This window comes from Bacillus rossius, chromosome 1, assembly GCF_032445375.1.
Source record: "Bacillus rossius redtenbacheri isolate Brsri chromosome 1, Brsri_v3, whole genome shotgun sequence".
Classification (NCBI taxonomy): domain Eukaryota; kingdom Metazoa; phylum Arthropoda; class Insecta; order Phasmatodea; family Bacillidae; genus Bacillus; species Bacillus rossius.
In genome coordinates, this window is record NC_086330.1 from 343,240,268 (window position 1) to 343,260,347 (window position 20,080).

General features: G+C 41.9%; 1 protein-coding gene across 1 annotated transcript in view; it reads right to left on the reverse strand.

The window, feature by feature from the left end:
• LOC134528147 (uncharacterized) overlaps positions 1-12,798 on the reverse strand; it is a 69,850-nt gene extending 57,052 nt beyond the window's left edge. The window contains exons 1-4 of the mRNA XM_063361472.1: positions 12,596-12,798; positions 8,706-8,800; positions 6,368-6,522; positions 3,665-3,795 (exon numbers count right to left, since the gene is read on the reverse strand). Of these exons, the coding sequence (XP_063217542.1) occupies positions 3,665-3,795; positions 6,368-6,522; positions 8,706-8,800; positions 12,596-12,677 (463 nt within the window). The 5' untranslated portion in view covers positions 12,678-12,798. The remainder of the gene's footprint in view (positions 1-3,664; positions 3,796-6,367; positions 6,523-8,705; positions 8,801-12,595) is intronic.
• Between the last annotated feature and the right edge of the window lie 7,282 nt (positions 12,799-20,080).

Below are 20,080 nucleotides of genomic sequence, written 5' to 3' on the forward strand. Positions count from 1 at the left end.
ACATTTAGTCAATTTTTTTAGTTACCTAGTTTTAGTACTCAAACCCAACATAAAGATAATTTGTACACAATAAAAATTGCCAGTCATATTGAATAAGTGAATGAATAAAATACAGGGTAATTAGAGACTAAAAGGTAATGAGTAGGGACAAGATTATATGGTTTTATTTTTAGACTAATTTTGTTTTTAAAACAGGAGATTTCATGTTACTGTTTTTATTTTTTATGAATTATTTTTATTCATAACTATAACATTTTATTACATAAATATGCGCTAAATGGATTTTTAATAAGAGTGTTTAACTATCCGGAAAAACAAAAATACATTGGCAAGTATCTGTGTGCTTAGAAAATGTACAGTCATAATGTAAAACTGAGTTACTAATAAAAAATTGGTTGTCTGTAAACTTGATTTACGGACGATAGTTTAACATGACAACGTCATAACAAAACATTGATGAAATGATTGCATACTGTTATGAATAAAATTGAATCTTTTTTATTGAATTATCACTATTTTGTATGGATACAAAGAAGGAGTGAAATGAAATCTACAATTTAATTGATAAATTTACTTTTATTTGCACTCATTAATTCAAATATGTTTGATTATTTTAACTATAACTTTTATATATGTTTGCTATTTAACTTCTTCCAATCTATGTTATTCTGTTAAGGATAGGACGATGATAGGAAAAGTAGGAAACAAATGGGAGAGAGATACATGTGGCGCAAGGGTACAATGAGTGTAACGGGACACAGCATAACGGGAAAAGTGCGTAACGGGACACTTTTTTGTGCGTGCATCCGGCGATTTATTAGACGTCACGTCAAAATTGCAAGATAAAAAAAAGTCCTATTATTAAGTAGGGCTTGACAAATTTTCTGTTAAATAAATTACATTTATTGAAATTACTTTAGTAATATATTAGGTTTTTTGATTTGAGTTAATTTTTGGTTATAAATGATGATTAGTTTCCCAATTATAGTTGCATTTGGCTGCTTCATGGTGTACTAAGTTGCATTTCGGTGTTATGTATATAGTGTACTGATGTTGTTTTTCAGTTATTTTGGTTTTATCGCAATTCACCATACAATCTTTATCCTAGTCATTAGATTCTATTAGATTATTGATGGAATGAAATGGTGCGGGAACTGGGAGGACCCTGAGAAACAAGAAAACCTACCATTCACGGCAACATCTGCCATATTTCTTCCTTGAGAAATATCTGGATTGAACCCCACTGGGAACTGAACTCAGATCACTTTGGTGGATAGATGAGTGATCTGAGCACTTAACCACTGTGGCCTCAAGAAGAGTTTGCTGCAGCTACATGGTCCGTACCTTCGTGTGTAACTAAAAATTAATAAGTTTTTAAGGACCCCTTTACCATTATATAGAGGGGAAAATAATTTGTAATGTACCTAATGAAAATAATGTTAAATAGTTAATGCACAAAAAATAATCACTAATTAAATTTACTTTACACGTTTAAAGTAAGAAACAAAATTGAAACATTTTTTAATGTATAAAATCTAATCACGTGGTCCGAATATCGCAAATAGTACTACGCATGCATTGTTTTTTGCCAAGTTGGAAACAAAAGAGCATTAAAATACCCACATTTATCCCTTACTTGTATGCAATCAGTCTTTAGTAAGGAGTTTTAAAGGATTATAAGTTACATTTAGCATTTTTAAGGATCCTTATTCAATTAAAGACAAATTAAGGACTTTTTAAGGATATTGAGGCTTACGAACTCTAAGCTATCTCGCTGTCCATGTTAGCTAGTACTGGAAACCATGGGAAATGAAGTAAAACTGTATTCTGTCCACCTTTTACTAAAAAAAAAAGTTTGTGTACTTATGTACATGCATTATAAATTTGCTTTTTAACATGACTAAACAAAGCCATAGTTATCAAAAGGGAGAGAGAGTCCAGTGTTCAACATGTTAAAGACAACCAAAAAAGTAATAAACATAATCCAGTCCATGTATGATCTAACACAACTCTCTTAGCTAATAAATTTAGTAAACTTGAAGAAAAACAAATTGCATAAACTGTGTGAGCTGGTTTTAGCATTTAAAAAAATGTAGTTGTAGCTATTACTTCAGTTTTAAAAATATAGGCATACACGTACAGTAGACCCCCAATTATCTGGAGTAATGATTGAAAGGGGTCACTGATAACCAAAACACAAGATCAAAGCAATGTTGAAAATAAAACTGTCAAGTTAAATTTTTTTTATCCCAACTATCTGGACAAACACTGTATAAGGTTGTAAATAATAGGTACTTAAGTGTTAGATGTAATTTACAGAAACAGTTGCAGTACATATTGTATTTGTGATTATTGCTAAGGCCACACTTGGGACACCAATGTATGTAGTAGTATGGTATTGTCTATTTTTAATTTATGTATAGTATACTCTCCACACTTAAACTTATTACATTTGTGTACATATGTCAAAACATGTAGTAATGCTGACTACAAGTTTATCACCAAAGTTATGTACATAAAAATTTATATATATAATTACTATAATGTGATAGTAAGCTTCACTTATTTATTTTACACACATTTATTGGGTTAATGTGAGGTTAATTGGTAGGAAATTAAAACAGTGCATTTACATATAAAAAAATTATTTTTAACTTGGGTTACCTTGTTGTAAATTACATATAATATTTAACATATCCAGTCCTAGGATTTCTCTAGATAAATATACAGGAGTTGAGGTTGGCACAGAGCATAAAAAAAAGTCTTTAGAAATTGATTAAATACAATTTCACCAGTACACTATATCGACAGTGAAACCTACAAAATATCACAAAATGTATTTTAAGTTTGTTAGGGTTCTACATGTCCAACTAGCTAGTTCGGCCAGAGAACACTACCTGTTACTTACGACCACTGAGGTCATGAGTGTTCCAACATTCGGTATGTTACATACAATCCCGTAAGATCTTGCCTTAATGCTTAATCAATTTATTTAGTAAACGTTTTTATCCACCCTTGTGCGACGGATGCTAGAAAATTGCTAAACTAAAACACTGATTAATTTCTGGCACAAAATTTTTACAATTTCTTTTACTATGGCATAACTTAATCTTCCAAAAGTTCTTAATTTAAGATAATTTAAATTAACATTGTTTCAAAATACTGTCCTCCCACAGGCAATTTCGTGGTGTTGGTTTTATTTTTTACAAAGGTTTCAGTTGTTTATAGGCAAACTCAAACATTTAGTAATCAAAAGTAGGGTAATTGAGGAGCATTATCTATCTATCGGTAATAAATTTCCACGGTGCACTTGGCCGATACACTTTTCTACAAACTACATACTAAAACAATGACATGCGTTGAATTTTGGATGTTAATTTAATAAATTTATATAATTTTTTGTTAAGTTTTGTTTCAATTTGATTTTTATTTAATGACTTGAATTGCATTTCAGTGTTACATTGCATACCAACTTGAATTTCAGTATTAACAACAATGTGCTGACTCACAGTTCGGCGTTGTATCAGTTTTATCACTATGCACAGTAAAATCTTATCCCTAGTACGACCAAGTGACCAAATTTCATGTACGAAGGTGAAAAACACGGCAAGAGTCGTGGCACCAAAGCTCTCGGAAGCACCGGGGGGACCAGAGGTAAACGTACTTATCAGGCAGGACACCATGTCCTTGTTCCCGTAGCAGGCAGCCCAGTGCAAGGGGGTGTTCTTGCTCTCCTCGCTGTCCCACGAGTTGATGCTGATCCCAGCGGCAATCAGCTGGCACACTCTCCCCACCCTGGGCAAAGGAGCACGTACACAACATGCTGCTGGCTTCACTGACAACACCGCACGGCCAACACAACATGCGTGACGATGTGGTCAGGTGCAGATCCAGGATTATTTCCTACAGCGACAAAATATCCAGACTTACAGTGAGCCTGTTTTATTACATTTACACATACGATAGCACCGTATCGTGCTTGTTATAAGTATAAATATAAATTCAGGTAAAGTATTGATCCCCCCTCTATTTTTATAAATCGGCAACAATATGATATTAATCAGAAACCTTCTGAATAAACCACTGAAACAAAAAAAAATTACTGTCTTTAAAATGGGGTTGAAAGAAAGTTTTGACACACTATTATAAACAGTTTAATTGGCAACATATTACAAAAAAAATTAGCTTTATGACTAAATTTCTCACAAAAACGTTCTCTGTATGAAACTGGTGGCTACTATAATTTGTATATTTTCGTTTATGCACATTTTAATAATATTAAATTGTGACAGCAACAGCTTACCCTTGCTCGAAGCATGCCTCCTAGTTACTAGGCTTGTGGCAACACTATTCAGGTGGCATAAGGACTCTGAAGGTTGATCTTAAGTAGGGTTCCCGAAAGATTTCACTTACGCATGAACCAACTGTAAATTCTAGCAAACAAACACTTTACACATAATAGGAGTACCAGAAAAATTAATACAACAATGGTTTTGTACAAAATGGTTTATTGCAACTTGTACCTACAATAAAACAGCCAAGACCACTCACAGGTCATCAAAATTTGTACAGGCTTCTAAATATCTAATCTCTTTTTATTTGAATATAAGTCCGAATTGAACATCAAATTATTCACGAACATATATTATTTATTTAATTAAATTCAAACATATAGTGAAAGCTTGTTTTATTCACACTTCACACTCACAGGAGTCCAAGAAAAATTGATGCACTATACACTACACTACAGTACAGTACAGTACAGTGTGGATGACAGTATGCTTTCTTAAACAATAGTTGCGATGTTTCGGGAACTGAGATCTGTTCCTATCCTCCAGCACAAACAGTCTCAATTCCCGAAACATCGCAACTGTTGTCTTAAGACGACTACTGCATTTGTCTGTGCTGTCGTTGTGGTGTCCAGAATATCTGGTTTGTCACATCACTGGGTTCACCTGTGCATCTCTGTGTTGCCGTTGTTTTGTCAATTTTATCTGTTTAGTATCATCGATGGGTTATTCTGTTTGTCATTGTGTTGTCCTAGGTAGTATTTTGTCTTCACTTACCGTTCTTGTTGCTGCTGTCTCATCATAATCCCAATGTGTCTGTCTGTGTTGTAATATTTTTTTTTTATTAATTCCTTCCAAGGAATATTCTGTGCTATGATTTAAATTTATTTTTTGACACTGTCTGATTTTGGCTTTTTTTTTCTGAGTTTGTATATTTATCTTTATTGTTTGATATTGAGTTTCTTATGAAATACATAATAGTGTAATCAGCAGTCCAAAAACACATATTGAATCGATCATAATACTGTAAACATTTTCTTTTTTTTTTTTAGCAGCATTATCATAAAAGTTTAGAAACACGGGGGAAAATGTAATCATAAATGCTGCAAGTTAAAAAAAAATTAATTACTTTAGGAGTTTAAATTAGGTATAAAAATAAAACATATTTGAATTTAAATGTCTATTTTATGCAGTCATAGCAAATTGTCTACTATGTCATTTCAAAGGATTGTTAAATTAATTCCACAGTTTCTTCAAACACTGAGTTTGCATCTCAAAATACCATATAAATAAATGATAATTAGGTATAAGAATAAAATATATCTGAATTTAAATGTCTATTTTATGCAGTCATAGCAAATTGTCTACTCTGTCATTTCAAAGGATTATTAAATTAATTCCACAGTTTCTTCAAACACTGAGTTTGCATCTCAAAATACCATATAAATAAATGATAATTCCTACACCACTAAATATAAGAACTAGTTATCATACTGTTCTCTGTAAAAAATTCTGGAAATGATTATATTTAAAATTTTTGCCTGAATTAACTTAATTGTGTTAACTGACTAGAAGTTAATTTCTATGTTTCTAGAGCTGATTGACGCATACAACATTACTTCTACAGTCTCACTTTCCAAATTGTTATTCATCAAGACCTGGAATAAACAGAAACCAAACTGTAGCAAGAAATACTGAGCTCTAACTGATTATATATTTATATAGTTAACCAAGTTAATATGGACCACTGCAACCTTGGATAAGAAAAATCTCAAACAGCACCAATATAATTCGAAAATTGTCATGGTTTTGATTTGGCCCAGTGGCCTCTTTTTTCATAGTAACATTTTCTCAGTTTTTCTTCAGTGTCAATTCTTTCGTGTCGCTTCATGATCACTAAACCTGTGAATTTCGTCACTGAGGCTAATATTATTACGGCTTTCAACAACAGTTAGATCATTTCCTAGGTCCTCAAGCAAATGTTTCAACAGTCTTTTCCAGTAATGGCACTTTAGGTCGGCCCAGATAAAACGGGACCTCAGTTAATCACTAATGTATGTCTATCATCTTTCACTTACTCCGATTTGGCAGTCGCCCTGAGAAGCTCTTCCACGTAGATTTGGCGCATGTACTGATTCGCAGCTGCGTCGACAGCATTCAGGCCCTGGGCATTCTGCACACCTGGGTCCGCTCCGCATGACAGCAGGGTGCGAACTACGTCCGCCTGGTCCAGCTAAAAAAAAAGCAGTCACGATGCTTGTGTGACACCCTCTGGCTAACACACCCACGCACATGGCGCATAAGGTCCCTTTTACAACCATGGGCCCTCTTACCCCATCTAGCCCAAAACCTTTCACCTTAATACATATCTGCAAAACCACCAAAGCTAAAAGCCTGTATAAGGTCCCTTTTACAACCATGGGTCCTCTTACCCCATCTAGCCCAAAACCTTTCACCTTAATACATGACTTGATGTAAGTTTTTGGACATACGCCATTGCTAAGAACTTTTTCTGTTGAAGAAAAACTAATAAATAAAATAAATAAATAAAAATAAAAATAAAAATACTCAAAAAAATATACAAAAAACACACAAAATTAAGCAAACAATTGCTGTTGTTAACAAGGATATGAACACCACAAAATATTCCGAAACAGGAATATGGTCAGCAAACAAAGAAAAAACAAAGAAAAATGTACTAAGAGGTTTAGGTAAAACTATTGTATTTGTTTGTTTTTTCGTTTTGTCATGTTTTTTGTCTCGCTTCAACTGTTGTGCTGAATTATTTTGGGTTTCAATATTTTTGTGTTGTCATCATTTGTGGGGATTTTTTCGTTCTCTTAGTACATTTTTCTTTGTTTTTTCTTTGTTTGCTGACCATATTCCTGTTTCGGAATATTTTGTGGTGTTCATATCCTTGTTAACAACAGCAATTGTTTGCTTAATTTTGTGTGTTTTTTGTATATTTTTTTGAGTATTTTTATTTTTATTTTTATTTATTTATTTTATTTATTAGTTTTTCTTCAACAGAAAAAGTTCTTAGCAATGGCGTATGTCCAAAAACTTACATCAAGTCATGCACTCCCATTGCACAAATCTTTTAAAGATAACACCTTAATACATATCTGCAAAACCACCAAAGCTAAAAGCATTAAACTTCACTAAACTGTTTCCCACTGTCCAACTGAGAATCGTTGTTTAAATGCTCAAATATACAATCTGAAGACGATAAGACCCCGAGTCTGCTAAATACCTATAGCATAGAGATGACTGGATACTAAACGCACGGGGCCGGTGTATAGTCGCCGCACGGTAAGTTCATACTTTTAGGAAGCCCTGCTTCAAGCTGGGATCTATTTTCAAGGTGACTATGTATCCTTCGGCCAAATATCAACAATAACATTGCCATGTGGAAAACCATGTGACTACCACATGGCAATGTTTTGGTTGGGTAACTGTCAAATAGGGATGTAATTAATGGATAATAAAATTACACTGCAATTTTTATTATTGGTTAAATGTCAGTAGAAAATGTCATAACACCATGTTTAATAATTCAAATATTAAATATAAAAAAATCTAAGCAAATGTTTATAATTTAGAGTTTAAACCCAGCGTGGTGCTGTGTCTTCACATAATATCTATAAAAATTGATGTTAAGTTTTACTAAAGAAATTTTGCTGCTTCGAGATTACTATATCACAAAGTGCTATGGTTGAAAGCATGAAAATTATGTCAGTATGATTTATAAAGAATTTAACTTTAAGAAATCCAAAAAGCAATAATTTTATCTGGCACATTCGGGACCACCACCATGCCGGATTATCAAACATCAATAGGGTTTTAACAGGAATAACAAAAAAAATTAACAAACAGTACAATGGTATTGAAAACACATTTTAATAAGTTACTCTATAGACAGAAACATTACAGAGGAGTGTTGGTCTTCCTAAAAAAAAAATCATTATGGAAATGTACCTGTAAAATGTAGAATGTAACCTGCTAGAAAACAGGAAACACTGTACTGAAAAGAAAATTGATGGTTACGATAAAATCTAGAGTGAACAAAAAAACGCAGGGAGCGCATTAATGCAACCTGATAGACAAGGTCAACTCCTGAATCCACCTGAAAAAATCTTAACACAAGCGGCTAGATTGGTGCCGAATTACAGAATGTGCCTAACCATAGAATGCTGGACTACAGAATGTACTAAACCATAAAATGCAGGATTAATGAATGTGGCTAATGGCTCTAACCATAGATTACCCGATTATAGAATGCAACTATATAATGCAGAATTACAGAATGAGCCGAATCATAGAACGCCGGTGTAAAGACCTTTTATTCTAATAATTACTCTAGGTAAGCAAGCGCCTCGAGGCTTAAGGATTTACTTATCTAATGGCCTCACGTACCTTTGTGGCATACAACAGGAATGTGCCGTCTTCCACCATCAGGCCGTTCAGCAGCTGGTCCTTCGTCATGTCTGGTTCATTGTCCTCAGCATCACCTTTCAGCAAATTAAAGCAAGTCATGAAAAGGTAATCTGGACGAGCAAACAAAAAAGCTAAAGGCTTAATGTAAATATCTTAACTAATCTATACAGTTTTTTAAATTTTTTATTTGAAGAGTTGGGTTTCAAATCTTGTGGACGAGATCATTAAATACTCTAACACTCAGCAACACAATTCAAGGCTACCAGGGGAGAAACTGACCATGAACCTACACAGAGAGATCATCTCAGAATTTTGAGGAGTGATTTCGGGAAACCATTAAATATTAAAATAATGATTGCTGCACTGGGATACGAACACGGGACCTACGGTATTTAAGTCCAATGTTGCCAGACACACCCAAAGAGCACCAAAATTATAGTCTTCAAAAAAAATTATTCTGTAAAGGAAAATTTGTAATGAGAATTCTGGAAATACATTTTCTTGCTGTGTTTCATCAAAAACACAATATAATAAGTTAAATTTTTATTTCTAAGGAAATGAAAACCATCTTCTTTTTAACCATTTTTGTGATCAAATTTTTTTATGATTTAATATTAAATCTTTTTGGCTATGTTTTACTATAGCATATAATTAATGGAATGCCTCATTTCTGATAGTGACCAACTACTAGTTTCTCCTGTGAGATAAAAATAGACATTTAGAACTGTAGCCTAATTTTCTTTTATCAGAATGCATACAACTGCAATATTACTGTCAAAACACAATATTTTAAGGTCATAGTAAATTCAGTAGAATTTTAAAAAATCTATATTTAAACTAATTATAATTATCATTGTAAGAATTGTAATAAGCAGTACAGTATCATTAATCTGGCAACAGTGTGTGTCACTTGCTCTGTACTGTAATCTAAGCATGAGACAGACTACAGTAAACAACCCACTAATATTAAAAAAGTAAAAGTATGAATATTTGGATAAATGTTTGTTACTTAATCACATTACTACCAAACCTAATTCCTTGGTTTCCATGATCGTAAACACATCAAGAGCTGTGCGTTCGATCCCAACGCCAAATATATTTACAATGAGTTGGCACCCAAATGGTTCGAAGTTCATTATAATATTGGAGGTTCCGTTTCCTTAAAGCCTCTGTGCAAAATTGTATTGCATAAAACCCTATTGAATCACGACTGAACTAACTGGGATGAAATTTGGAGCCAAAATAGCCCGAATACTTTACTAGTAGTTCCCAAACACTTTTGCCTTAAAAATCCAACTAATAATTGTAAGTACACTTCAATAAATGTTCAAGAAATATATTTTATTTAAATAAGTCCAATATTACAGAAAAATATTGGTTGTCTGTGAAGTCGGTTAACGGACGATAGTTTAACGTGACAACGTCATAACAAAACATTGATGAAATCATTGCATACTTTAATGAATAAAATTGAATCATTTTTATTGAATTATCACTATTCTGTATGGATACAAAGAAGGAGTGAAATGAAATCTACAATTTAATTGATAAATTTACTTTTATTTGCACTCAATAATTCAAATATGTTTTATTACTTTAACGAACAGATTATTTTAACTATAACATTTATACATGTTTGCTATTTAACTTCTTCCAATCTGTGTTATTCTGTTAAGGATAGGACGATGATAGGAAAAGTAGGAAACGAATGGGAGTGTTTCAAGTTTAACGTGCCTCGAAAAAGTAAAATTGATGGTTGTTCCAATCGAGTGGAAGAGAGATAGATGCGACGCAAGCGTACATGAGCGTAACGGGACACGTCGTAATGGGACAATGTGTGTAACGGGACACTTTTTGTTGCGTGCAGCCGGCGTTCATCGATTTATTAGACGTTGTCACGTCAAAAAGTAATAAAAATTAAAACTAAATATACCCAACGTTTATTCGGGCTTGTTTACAAACAGTGAAGTGCAACTACAATGCTGTACTGAACTAACGCACTGTTTAAACAAACCAGTAGTCGTTCAGATAACACACAATGACAAAGTTTTATCAAAATAAGCGGAATACCTACAATTAAATGGTGCACCAGCCTAGCACACAATTTGAAAACCACTGTACTAGATCAACACATAGGATATAAATATATATAAAAGTAACCACTAAAAAAATATTTAACAATATTTTCATAGTAACTATACTACCAAACTAACAGTCCACAATATTTTTAAGTATTTTTAATGTTGTTAACCTAATATAAACGACCATTCTCAAGATTTTACTTTGTAATATGGTAAATATGTAGTTTAGCGGTATTTGCATGCAATATTTATACCAAAAATGCACAATTGCAGTCTTGAAATGGAATGTTGTGAATGATACGTTTACTGAATATGTTTTTCTCCAAATATAAGAACATATAAAAAATTATAACTGTGTCACTGCATAGGTATTGTAATGTAAGCTATAAACTGTGATTTCGGTAAATATGTAGAGTAGCGGTATATGCGAAAAAAAATGCTAAAAATCCGAAAATACTTTTATTCTATGCTCTTTCACTTCCTCTTTTCAAATCAACCGGCGGAGATAAGAAATTCCAAATACTTTAGGAGATATCGAATTTTTAATTTTGCAATACAACACCTGTACAACCATTGGAACGCCGCCATGTTTGTTATTTTGCAGTGTGTTCGTGAATGCGTAATAAATCAAATGGTCGATTAGGTCAGGTCAGTTACATTATTAATACTTTCAAACTAAGCGGACATTAATTAATGTGAATTAATTTTAATGGCTGTTTAGTTTTAAAATATTTATAATGTAACTGACCTGACCAAACAAACCGGGACAAAGGATGAACAGTAGGAAATAAATGGTCGATTAGGTCAGGTCAGTTACATTATGAATACTTTCAAACTAAGAGTACATTAAAAATAATATGATTTAATTTCAATGGTTCTTTAGTTTTAAAGTATTTATAATGTAACTGACCTGACCTAACAAACCCCGACAAATGATGAACATTAACAACTCACGTAAAAATTTTTCGTTACTTATTACTTGCGCAACAATATCCAAATAAAAAATAAAACTTTAAAATACGAAATGTTAAAAACCCACCTAAGTTGGAGGCAGGTACATTTCCTTTGCCATTAGAAGGAAATGATGTAGTCGTTCACCTACGTCGCGATACCTCCGACGGAACATTAATAAATAAATAAATAAATAATCACGTATTGGTTCATTTGAATACTGGCCAATCACAGAACTGTCACGTGACAAAATTGTCCAATAAGAAACATAATAGATACTCGTAAACCAGAAACAATGGTGATCGCCGCATAAATACCCAGGTATTGTAATGAAAATTAAAAAATTTGATATCTCCTAAAGTATTTGGAATTTCTTACCTCCGCCACTTTTAATGATAAGAGGAAGTTGAAGAGCATAAAATAAAGGTATTTTCGGATTTTTAACATTTTTTTTCGGAAATACCGCCCAAGTAAATATTTACCGTTTAAAACACTCATAGAAGTATAAATGGTTTGTTTGGTTAGTAACATAAAAAAAAAATTTTTTAACAGCATATTCAGTAAAAATAGTACTCAAAAATACAATTTTCGTATTTATTTATTTAGATAGATGAGCACACACACAATAGGAAATTGACAAATACTCGAACAGGAAACTACCGGTAAAAGGTAGCAGAAGAGCGGGTTCTGGAACGACCGCTCAACAACCCGACAATAATATAAAAAATTCTTTAAAATATTAAAATATTATGAGAAATCTAACTACTATAATCAAACAGACTAACTGTGTACGTAAAAATATTATAAGCACATAAATTAAAAAAATAAACAACTTACATGCTTCTAAAAGAGATCTTACAATGTCAGTTCGCCCATGCTCTATAGCAATTTTTATATTATCAACAAAATCTTTTAACATTTTTTTCAGAAATTAATTAAATAAAACACTAAATCTCTGTAGTTTAGTTTTAAACATTATCACTCATGTCTAACCAAATTTTCTAAACTTTGTTGCCGGTAGATACAAAAACAAATTAACACAAATGGCCATAACTCAATCCAAACGAAGTGACAAATCCAGAAAATAACACAATATGTTTTATACATTCCACAAAAATGAGTAAGTAAAACCTGCTCAATGAACTTTTGGGAATTGAGATAGCCACTAACGTCCTTGAAAAATCACAAAAAAAAAAATATTTTCACAAATTAGATCCATTTTTGTATATTGCAATCAAAAAAGTAAATTAATTTCTGATTGTAGGTTAAAGGAAACCTTCTTTCACACACGAAAGAGCCAAACATCCGATCGTTTATCTTCGGGTTTTTTTTTTTGTTCATTGTAAAAGGTTAGGTTAGCTACATTATAAATACTTTAAAACATTGTGGACGGTTGATTTGGTTAGGATAGTTACATTAAAGATACAGTGAAATCATCTAAATGGTTTCCTAGCCCTGGATAGCTACATATTAAAAAGTTATTTGCTAAGCAACCATACAATGATTTTACAGTAGTTTTAATGTAGCTATACTTACCTAATATAACCAACCATCCACAATGTTTTAAAGTAGTTATAATGTAGCTAACCTATACTGACGTCGTCCGACCGAAGGCCACCCTAAAGCCCGATCTGCAACCGCCAGTATCCAACCCCGCTAACGGAATGCGCCCCTAGCCATGGCCCACCCGAGTCAGGCGTGCGTCGCGGAACTTAGGTATTTCAACGCCCTTCATTAATTGGCAAGACAAACCAAGCCATGTATACAGTAAATTCACCAAACTTTAACGAAACCGCCACATTGAATTAATAACACCATGCAACACAAGTGCGACGTAGGAGTGCCCGGGTCACTCACGTGTAACTTTCTACTAAAACAGCTGTGATTGCAACCCTTGCAGCCTTCAGTCTAAATTCAATAGTGAAATATGTGACGTAACTCAAACTGCCCCAAATTAGCATTATCATTAGCCATGGAGTAGTTATCAAGAAACAGACAGTCTCCAGTATGGCTCTAATATTCAAACTTATTTTATACAAATTCATTAAATGTCATTTCTAAAACATATATAGATATTAAGTTAATCATTAAGTTTTATTGTATGAATTTAGAGCCACTTGCTTTTTATTATTAACGTAATTTTTTACGAATAACGGAACTTTAGAAACTCTGGCGCGACAGGGAGCTCACCCCTCCCCTCACGCCAGGGCCAGACGCCAGTACAGCGCGACTCGCAGACCGGGATGGACGCACCCGACCTCTGTGAAAGGCCCGCGGGGTACCTGACGGGCGCTACGGGCGTCGCGATGCTCTTGTTGTTCGGAGGGGCGCCAGGCTAGCGGGCTGCTAGGCCGTTGGTGTGGGGTCGTGGGTACTCTGCCCCCGCGTGCCCCGCCAGTTACACGGCTTGGATGTAACCTGAATAGTTCTACCTTGACTGTGAAGGCCGCTCGGCCGTGTGGAGGACGGGAGATTACGGAAAATGATATACGAGTTGGCGAGAATACATTTAATTTGGGAGTGTCACCGGGGGTCCATGTGGGTACACGGTACACTCTAAAAGTCCGCTCTGCAGTTCATTCCCGCTACAAAAATTCTCACCAACACTAAACACAACACTACGTGACAATGGTTACCGCGGCAGTCTCGCGGGACGTGGATCGATGCTCGCCGGAGACGGCCAGCGCCAAAAGTTAACGGGTGCAGGGAGGGCTCTATGAGCGGGCTCCTAAATTCGGCTAAACACTTACGTGTGTGCAGCCAGCAGGCATATGCACGGCGTCCTTAAGTATAAACACTTTCGCTGGAGTCGGCCAGTACCGTACGTTCTGTGATACGATACGTCGCGCGGTATCACACTGAAGGCGGTCGGGATAGGCCCAACTCCGCAAAATACGCGCCGAGTCGACTTGGCAGCAGTGAATTAATAAAAGGTTTTAAATTTAAGGATTTAGTACAGAATAAAATAATCAAAGAAAGAAAACTTGGATGCTGCCCATGGACATACGTCTGTTCCTGGCGCGGAGTGGTTGGAGACTGCCGAACATGGCCGCCTCGCAAGGAAGAGAAACTTTCTCTTCTTTGTGAGTCGGCGTCAAAAAACTTATATTAATTGAATTTAGTTTAGGTGCCCAATTAAAATGTAGCACCTGGTAATTGGGTGCTTAAGGCTTAACAATGGTTTTAAGGTATTTAATTATTTAAATTGTGACATCAAGTTGGCGACTGTAAATTTACTCACATATTGTCCCACTGTGAAATGTTTTAGAGGGATTTCTCCTATTCTGACTTGATCATAGTCACGGGCATTTTAATTAAGGCCATTGGCAGCGGTGACTGTAAATGAGGTTTGTTGTCTGCTCCGTGTGTGGTGTACTCGCCCGGAGTGGCTACGACGCACATATTACATGTCGGGTAATTAGTAATTTCGTACTAATAGCTTTTCCCTTAATTGAATTATGGGTTCGAGCCTCCGGGGTTCCGTACCTTTAAATTTTATTATGTCTATTGGGGTCACGCCCGAGGCGCTCGCCTGACTCAATCCGGCTGGGCGCGGAGCGCTCCGAAAACGGGATACAGTAATGGCGGTGCGGAGCACGGACTTAAAGGCCATGGTCGGTACGACGTCACAGACAGTCTCTAGTATGGCTCTAATATTCAAACTTATTTTATACAAATTCATTAAATGTCATTTCTAAAACATATATAGATATTACGTTAATCATTAAGTTTTATTGTATGAATTTAGAGCCACTTGCTTTTTATTATTTGCCGTCACCCGACCTATGTGAAAGGCCCAGGGGGTACCTGACGGGCGCTACGGGCGTCGCGGTGCTCTTGTTGTCCCGAGGGGCGCCAGGCTAGCGGGCTGCTAGGCCGTTGGTGTTGGGTCGTGGGTACTCTGCCCCCGCGTGCCCCGCCAGGTACACGGCTTAAATCTACCTTAAATGGTTCTCTCTTGATTGTGAAGGCCGCTCGGCCTTGTGGAGGACGGGAGACTCCGGAAAATTAGTATACACGAGTTGGTGAGAATTACCTTTAATCTAGTCCCGCTACAAAACACTCTCACCAACACTTGGCGACGTCTAGCTGTTACACAATTAACACAGAAAAAACATAACACTACGCGACACTAATGGTTACCGCGGCAGTCTCGCGGGACGCGGGTCGATGCTCGCTGGAGATGGTCAGCGCCGAACATTAACGGGTGCAGGGGGGGCTCTATGAGCGGGCTCCTAAATTCGGCGAAACACTTACGTGAGTGATACGATTTGCAGCGCGGTATCACGATATAGACGGTCGGGATAGACCCGGTTCCGTAAAATACGCGCCGAGTCGACGTGGGCAGCTTATGAATTAATAAGAGGTTTAAATTTAAATATTTAGTGCAGAATAAAATGATCACAGAAAGAAAACTTGGATGCTGCCCACGGATACACGTCTGTTCCCGGCGCAGAGTGGTTCGAGACTGCCGGACATGGCCGCCTCGCAAGGAAGTGAAACTTTCTCTTCTTTGTGAGTCAGCGTCAAAAAACTTATATTCACTTAATTTGCTCTATTATAAGCTAAAAACACGTTCCAGGTGCTCAATTAAAAGGTAGCACCTGGTAATTGTGTGCTTAAGGCTTAACAACTGTTTTATAGTAGTATTTAATTATTTGAATTGTGGCATCAAGTTGGCGACTGTAAATTTATCAACATATTGTCTCACTGTGAGCCGTTTTAGTCGGATTTCTTCTAATCTGACACGATCATAGTCACGGGCATTTTAATTAAGGCCAGTGGCCGCGGTGACTGTTAATGAGGTTTGTTGTCTATTGAGGTCACACCCGGGGCGCTCGTCTGACTCAATCCGGCTGGGCAAGAAGCGCGCTCCGAAAACGGGATACAGTACTGGCGGTGCGGAGCACGGGCTTAAAGGCCATGGTCGGTACGACGTCAAATGCCCCCCCCCCCCCCCCCCCAGTGGAAGCCCGTCTCCACCCCGTGTTCCCGCTCCCGCGGTAAGACGACCCCCTAGCTCAGCCGGCACCCTACGACACGCGATCCCATAGCGTGTGGTGCCTTAGCACCGGCGGCGCGTGAGGTGCTGGCGCAGGCAGACGCCGCCTCGGTCGCTGCGTGGGCAGCTGGGCCGGGAGACGGCACCGCGGCGCATGAGGAGCTGGCGCAGGCGGACGCCGCCTCGGTCGCTGCGTGGGCAGATGGTCCGAGAGGCAGCGTCGCGGCGCATGAGGTGCTGGCGCAGGCGGACGCCGCCTCGGTCGCTGCGTGGGCAGCTGGGCCGGGAGGCGGCGCCGCGGCAGTTGAGGTGTTGGCGCAGGCGGTCGCCGCCTCGGTCGTTGCGTGGGCAGCTGGGCCGGGAGGCGGCGCCACGGCGCATGGAGTGTCGGCGCAGGCGGTCGCCGCCTCGGTCGCAGCGTGAGCAGCTGGGCCGGGAGGCAGCACCGCGTCACATGGAGTGTCAGCGCAGGCGGACGCCGCCTCGGTCGCTGCGTGGGCAGCTGGGCCGGGAGACAGCACCGCGGCGCATGAGGAGCTGGCGCAGGCGGACGCCGCCTCGGTCGCTGCGTGGGCAGCTGAGCCGGGAGGCGGCGCCGCAGCGCATGAGGCGCTGGCGCAGGCGGTCGCCGCTTCGGTCGCTGCGTGGGCAGCTGGGCCGGGAGGCGGCGTCGCGGCGCATGGAGTGTCGGCGCAGGCGGTCGCCGCATCGGTCGCAGCGTGAGCAGCTGGGCCGGGAGGCAGCGCCGCGGCACATGGAGTGTCAGCGCAGGCGGACGCCGCCTCGGTCGCTGCGTGGGCATTTGGGCCGGGAGGCGGCACCGCGGCGCATGATGAGCTAGCGCAGGCGGACGCTGCCTCGGTCGCTGCGTGGGCAGCTGGGCCGGGATGCGGCGCCGCGGCGCATGAGGCGCTGCCGCAGGCGGTCGCCGCTTCGGTCGCTGCGTGGGCAGCTGGGCCAGGAGGTGGCGTCGCAGGGCATGAGGTGTTGGCGCAGGCGGTCGCCGCCTCGGTCGCCGCGTGGGCAGCTGGGCCAGGAGGCGGCGCCGCGGCGCATGGAGTGTCGGTGCAGGCTGTAACCGCCTCGTTCGCTGCGTGGGCAGCTGGGCCGGGAGGCGGCATCGCGGCGCATGAAGTGCTGGCGCAGGCGGACGCCGCCTCGGTCGCTGCGTGGGTAGCTGGGCCGGGAGGCGGCGCCACGGCGCATGAGTTGTTGGTGCAGGCGGTGGCCGCCTCGGTCGCTGCGTGGACAGCTGGGGCGGGAGGCGGCGCCGCGGCGCATGGAGTGTCGGTGCAGGCGGTAACCGCCTCGGTCGCTGCGTGGGCAGCTGGGCCGGGAGAATGCGCCGCAGCGCATGAGGCGCTGGCGCAGGCGGACGCCGCCTCGGTCGCTGCGTGGGCAGCTGGGCCGTGAGGCGGCGCCGCGGCGCATGAGGTGCTGGCGCAGGCAAACGCCGCCTCGGTCGCTGCGTGGGCAGCTGGGCCGGGAGGCGGTGCTGCGGCACAGGAGGTGATGTTGCAGGCGAATGCCGCCTAGGTATCTGCGTGGGCAGCAGCCGGGAGGCAGGCCGCGGCGCATGAGGTGTTGGCGCAGGCGGTCGCCGCCTCGGTCGCTGCGTGGGCAGCTGGGCCGGGAGGCGGCGCCGCGGCGCATGGAGTGTCGGCGCAGGCAGTCGCCGCCTCGGTCGCATCGTGAGCAGCTGGGACGGGAGGTAGCGCCGCGGCACAAGGAGTGTCGGCGCAAGCGGTCACTGCCTCGGTCGCTGCGTGGGCAGCTGGGCCGGGAGGCGGCGCCGCGGCGCATGTTGTGCTGGCGCAGGCGGACGCCATCTCGGTCGCTGCGTGGGCAGCTGAGCCGGGAGGCGGCGCCACGGCGCATGAGGTGCTGGCGCAGGCGGACACCGCCTGGGTCGCTGCGTGGGCAGCTGGGCCGGGAGGCGGCGCCTCGGCGCATGAGGTGCTGGTGCAGGTGGACGCCGCCTCGGTCGTTGCGTGGGCATATGGGCCGGGAGGCGGCGCCGCGGCGCATGTGGTGCTGGCGCAGGTGGACGCCCCCTCGGTCACTGCATGGGCAGCTGGGCCGGGAGGCGGCGCCGCGGCGCATAGAGTGTTGGGCAGGCGGTCGCTGCCTCGGTCGCTGCGTGGGCAGCTGGGCCGGGAGCCGGCGCCGCGGCGCGTGATGTGTGGGGCGGCGTGACGAGACTGCCCAGGACGTACTCGGCCAGGTGGGCCGGGGGTCGGCGCTCCCGTCGGGGGCGCTCTCGCGGGCTACTTTCCTCCGTACTCGTCGGGCCTTGCCGTCCGTAGGGCTGGCGTTACCGCTCGGGTATCAGCGCCGAGCTGGGTGAGCTCCGCCCCGGGGTGGTATTCAGGACGAACTCCTGCAGCCTCGCTGGTCTGCTTCGTGTCCGACGGGGACGTCCAGCCCCCTCCTCGCGCGGTTGTGTGACGGTGACGCGGAAAGTTGCGTCGGCAAGGGAGGCCGTGTGCCCCCAACCACCTCTGGTCGGGCTCGGGGGCGATTCCTCTTCGTCCTCGTCTGGGTCGGATATGATGGGTTCGGGGTCAGGGGTCGCTCTGGCGGGGTCTTCGGAGTCGTCCCACGCGACTTCTGTCACCCGGCTCCTGGCGTGGCGGGGCCGGCCTTTCTCCGCCGGCGCGGCGTGGTGTGAGTCTCCGTAGATGCCTCATGCCGCTGGGGCGGCTCGCTATCGGGGGCCTCCCCTCGTGGCGCGGTTCTGCGGGACAGGGTGCCTCGCCGGGGTCGTGGGGTGCGTCCGCGTCCAGTTCCCCGTCTGTGAGGTACTCGGGCTCGTCTGGAGCGGTGTACTCGACTTCCTCTCGCTGTTGCTCCAGTCCTCCAGGAGGGAGTGCATCAAGGGGTATGTCTGGTCCATCTGCCGTGACCCCATGTTCGAGTTCGGCCGGGAGTGGTTCCCCGGGGGTCGCTGCCACTCGCAGGTGGTCCCTGTGGATCTTCTGCATGCGGCGGCCACCCAAGTCCACCATGTAGGACGTCGCCCCCAGGCGCCGCGTCACGGTGTAGGGCCCCTCCCAGCGAGGAGCGAGTCCGGCGCAGTAATTGCGCGGCGCTGCCGACCGGGGGTACGCTCGGGCGTACACCCGATCACCGGCCCGCAGTTTTAGCCGGGGGTCGCCTTGTCTGGGTCGTGATTCCCTGACTGTAGCGGGCTTGTCTTGCGCGTGCCGCATCGTGCTCCTGGGTTCTTCGCTAGTCGCGCTCCTCCGGTTGCTCTACTGGGTGCGGTACGCAGTGTGTTGCCAGCTCGCCGGGCAGAGGCAGGTTACGTCCCTGGATCA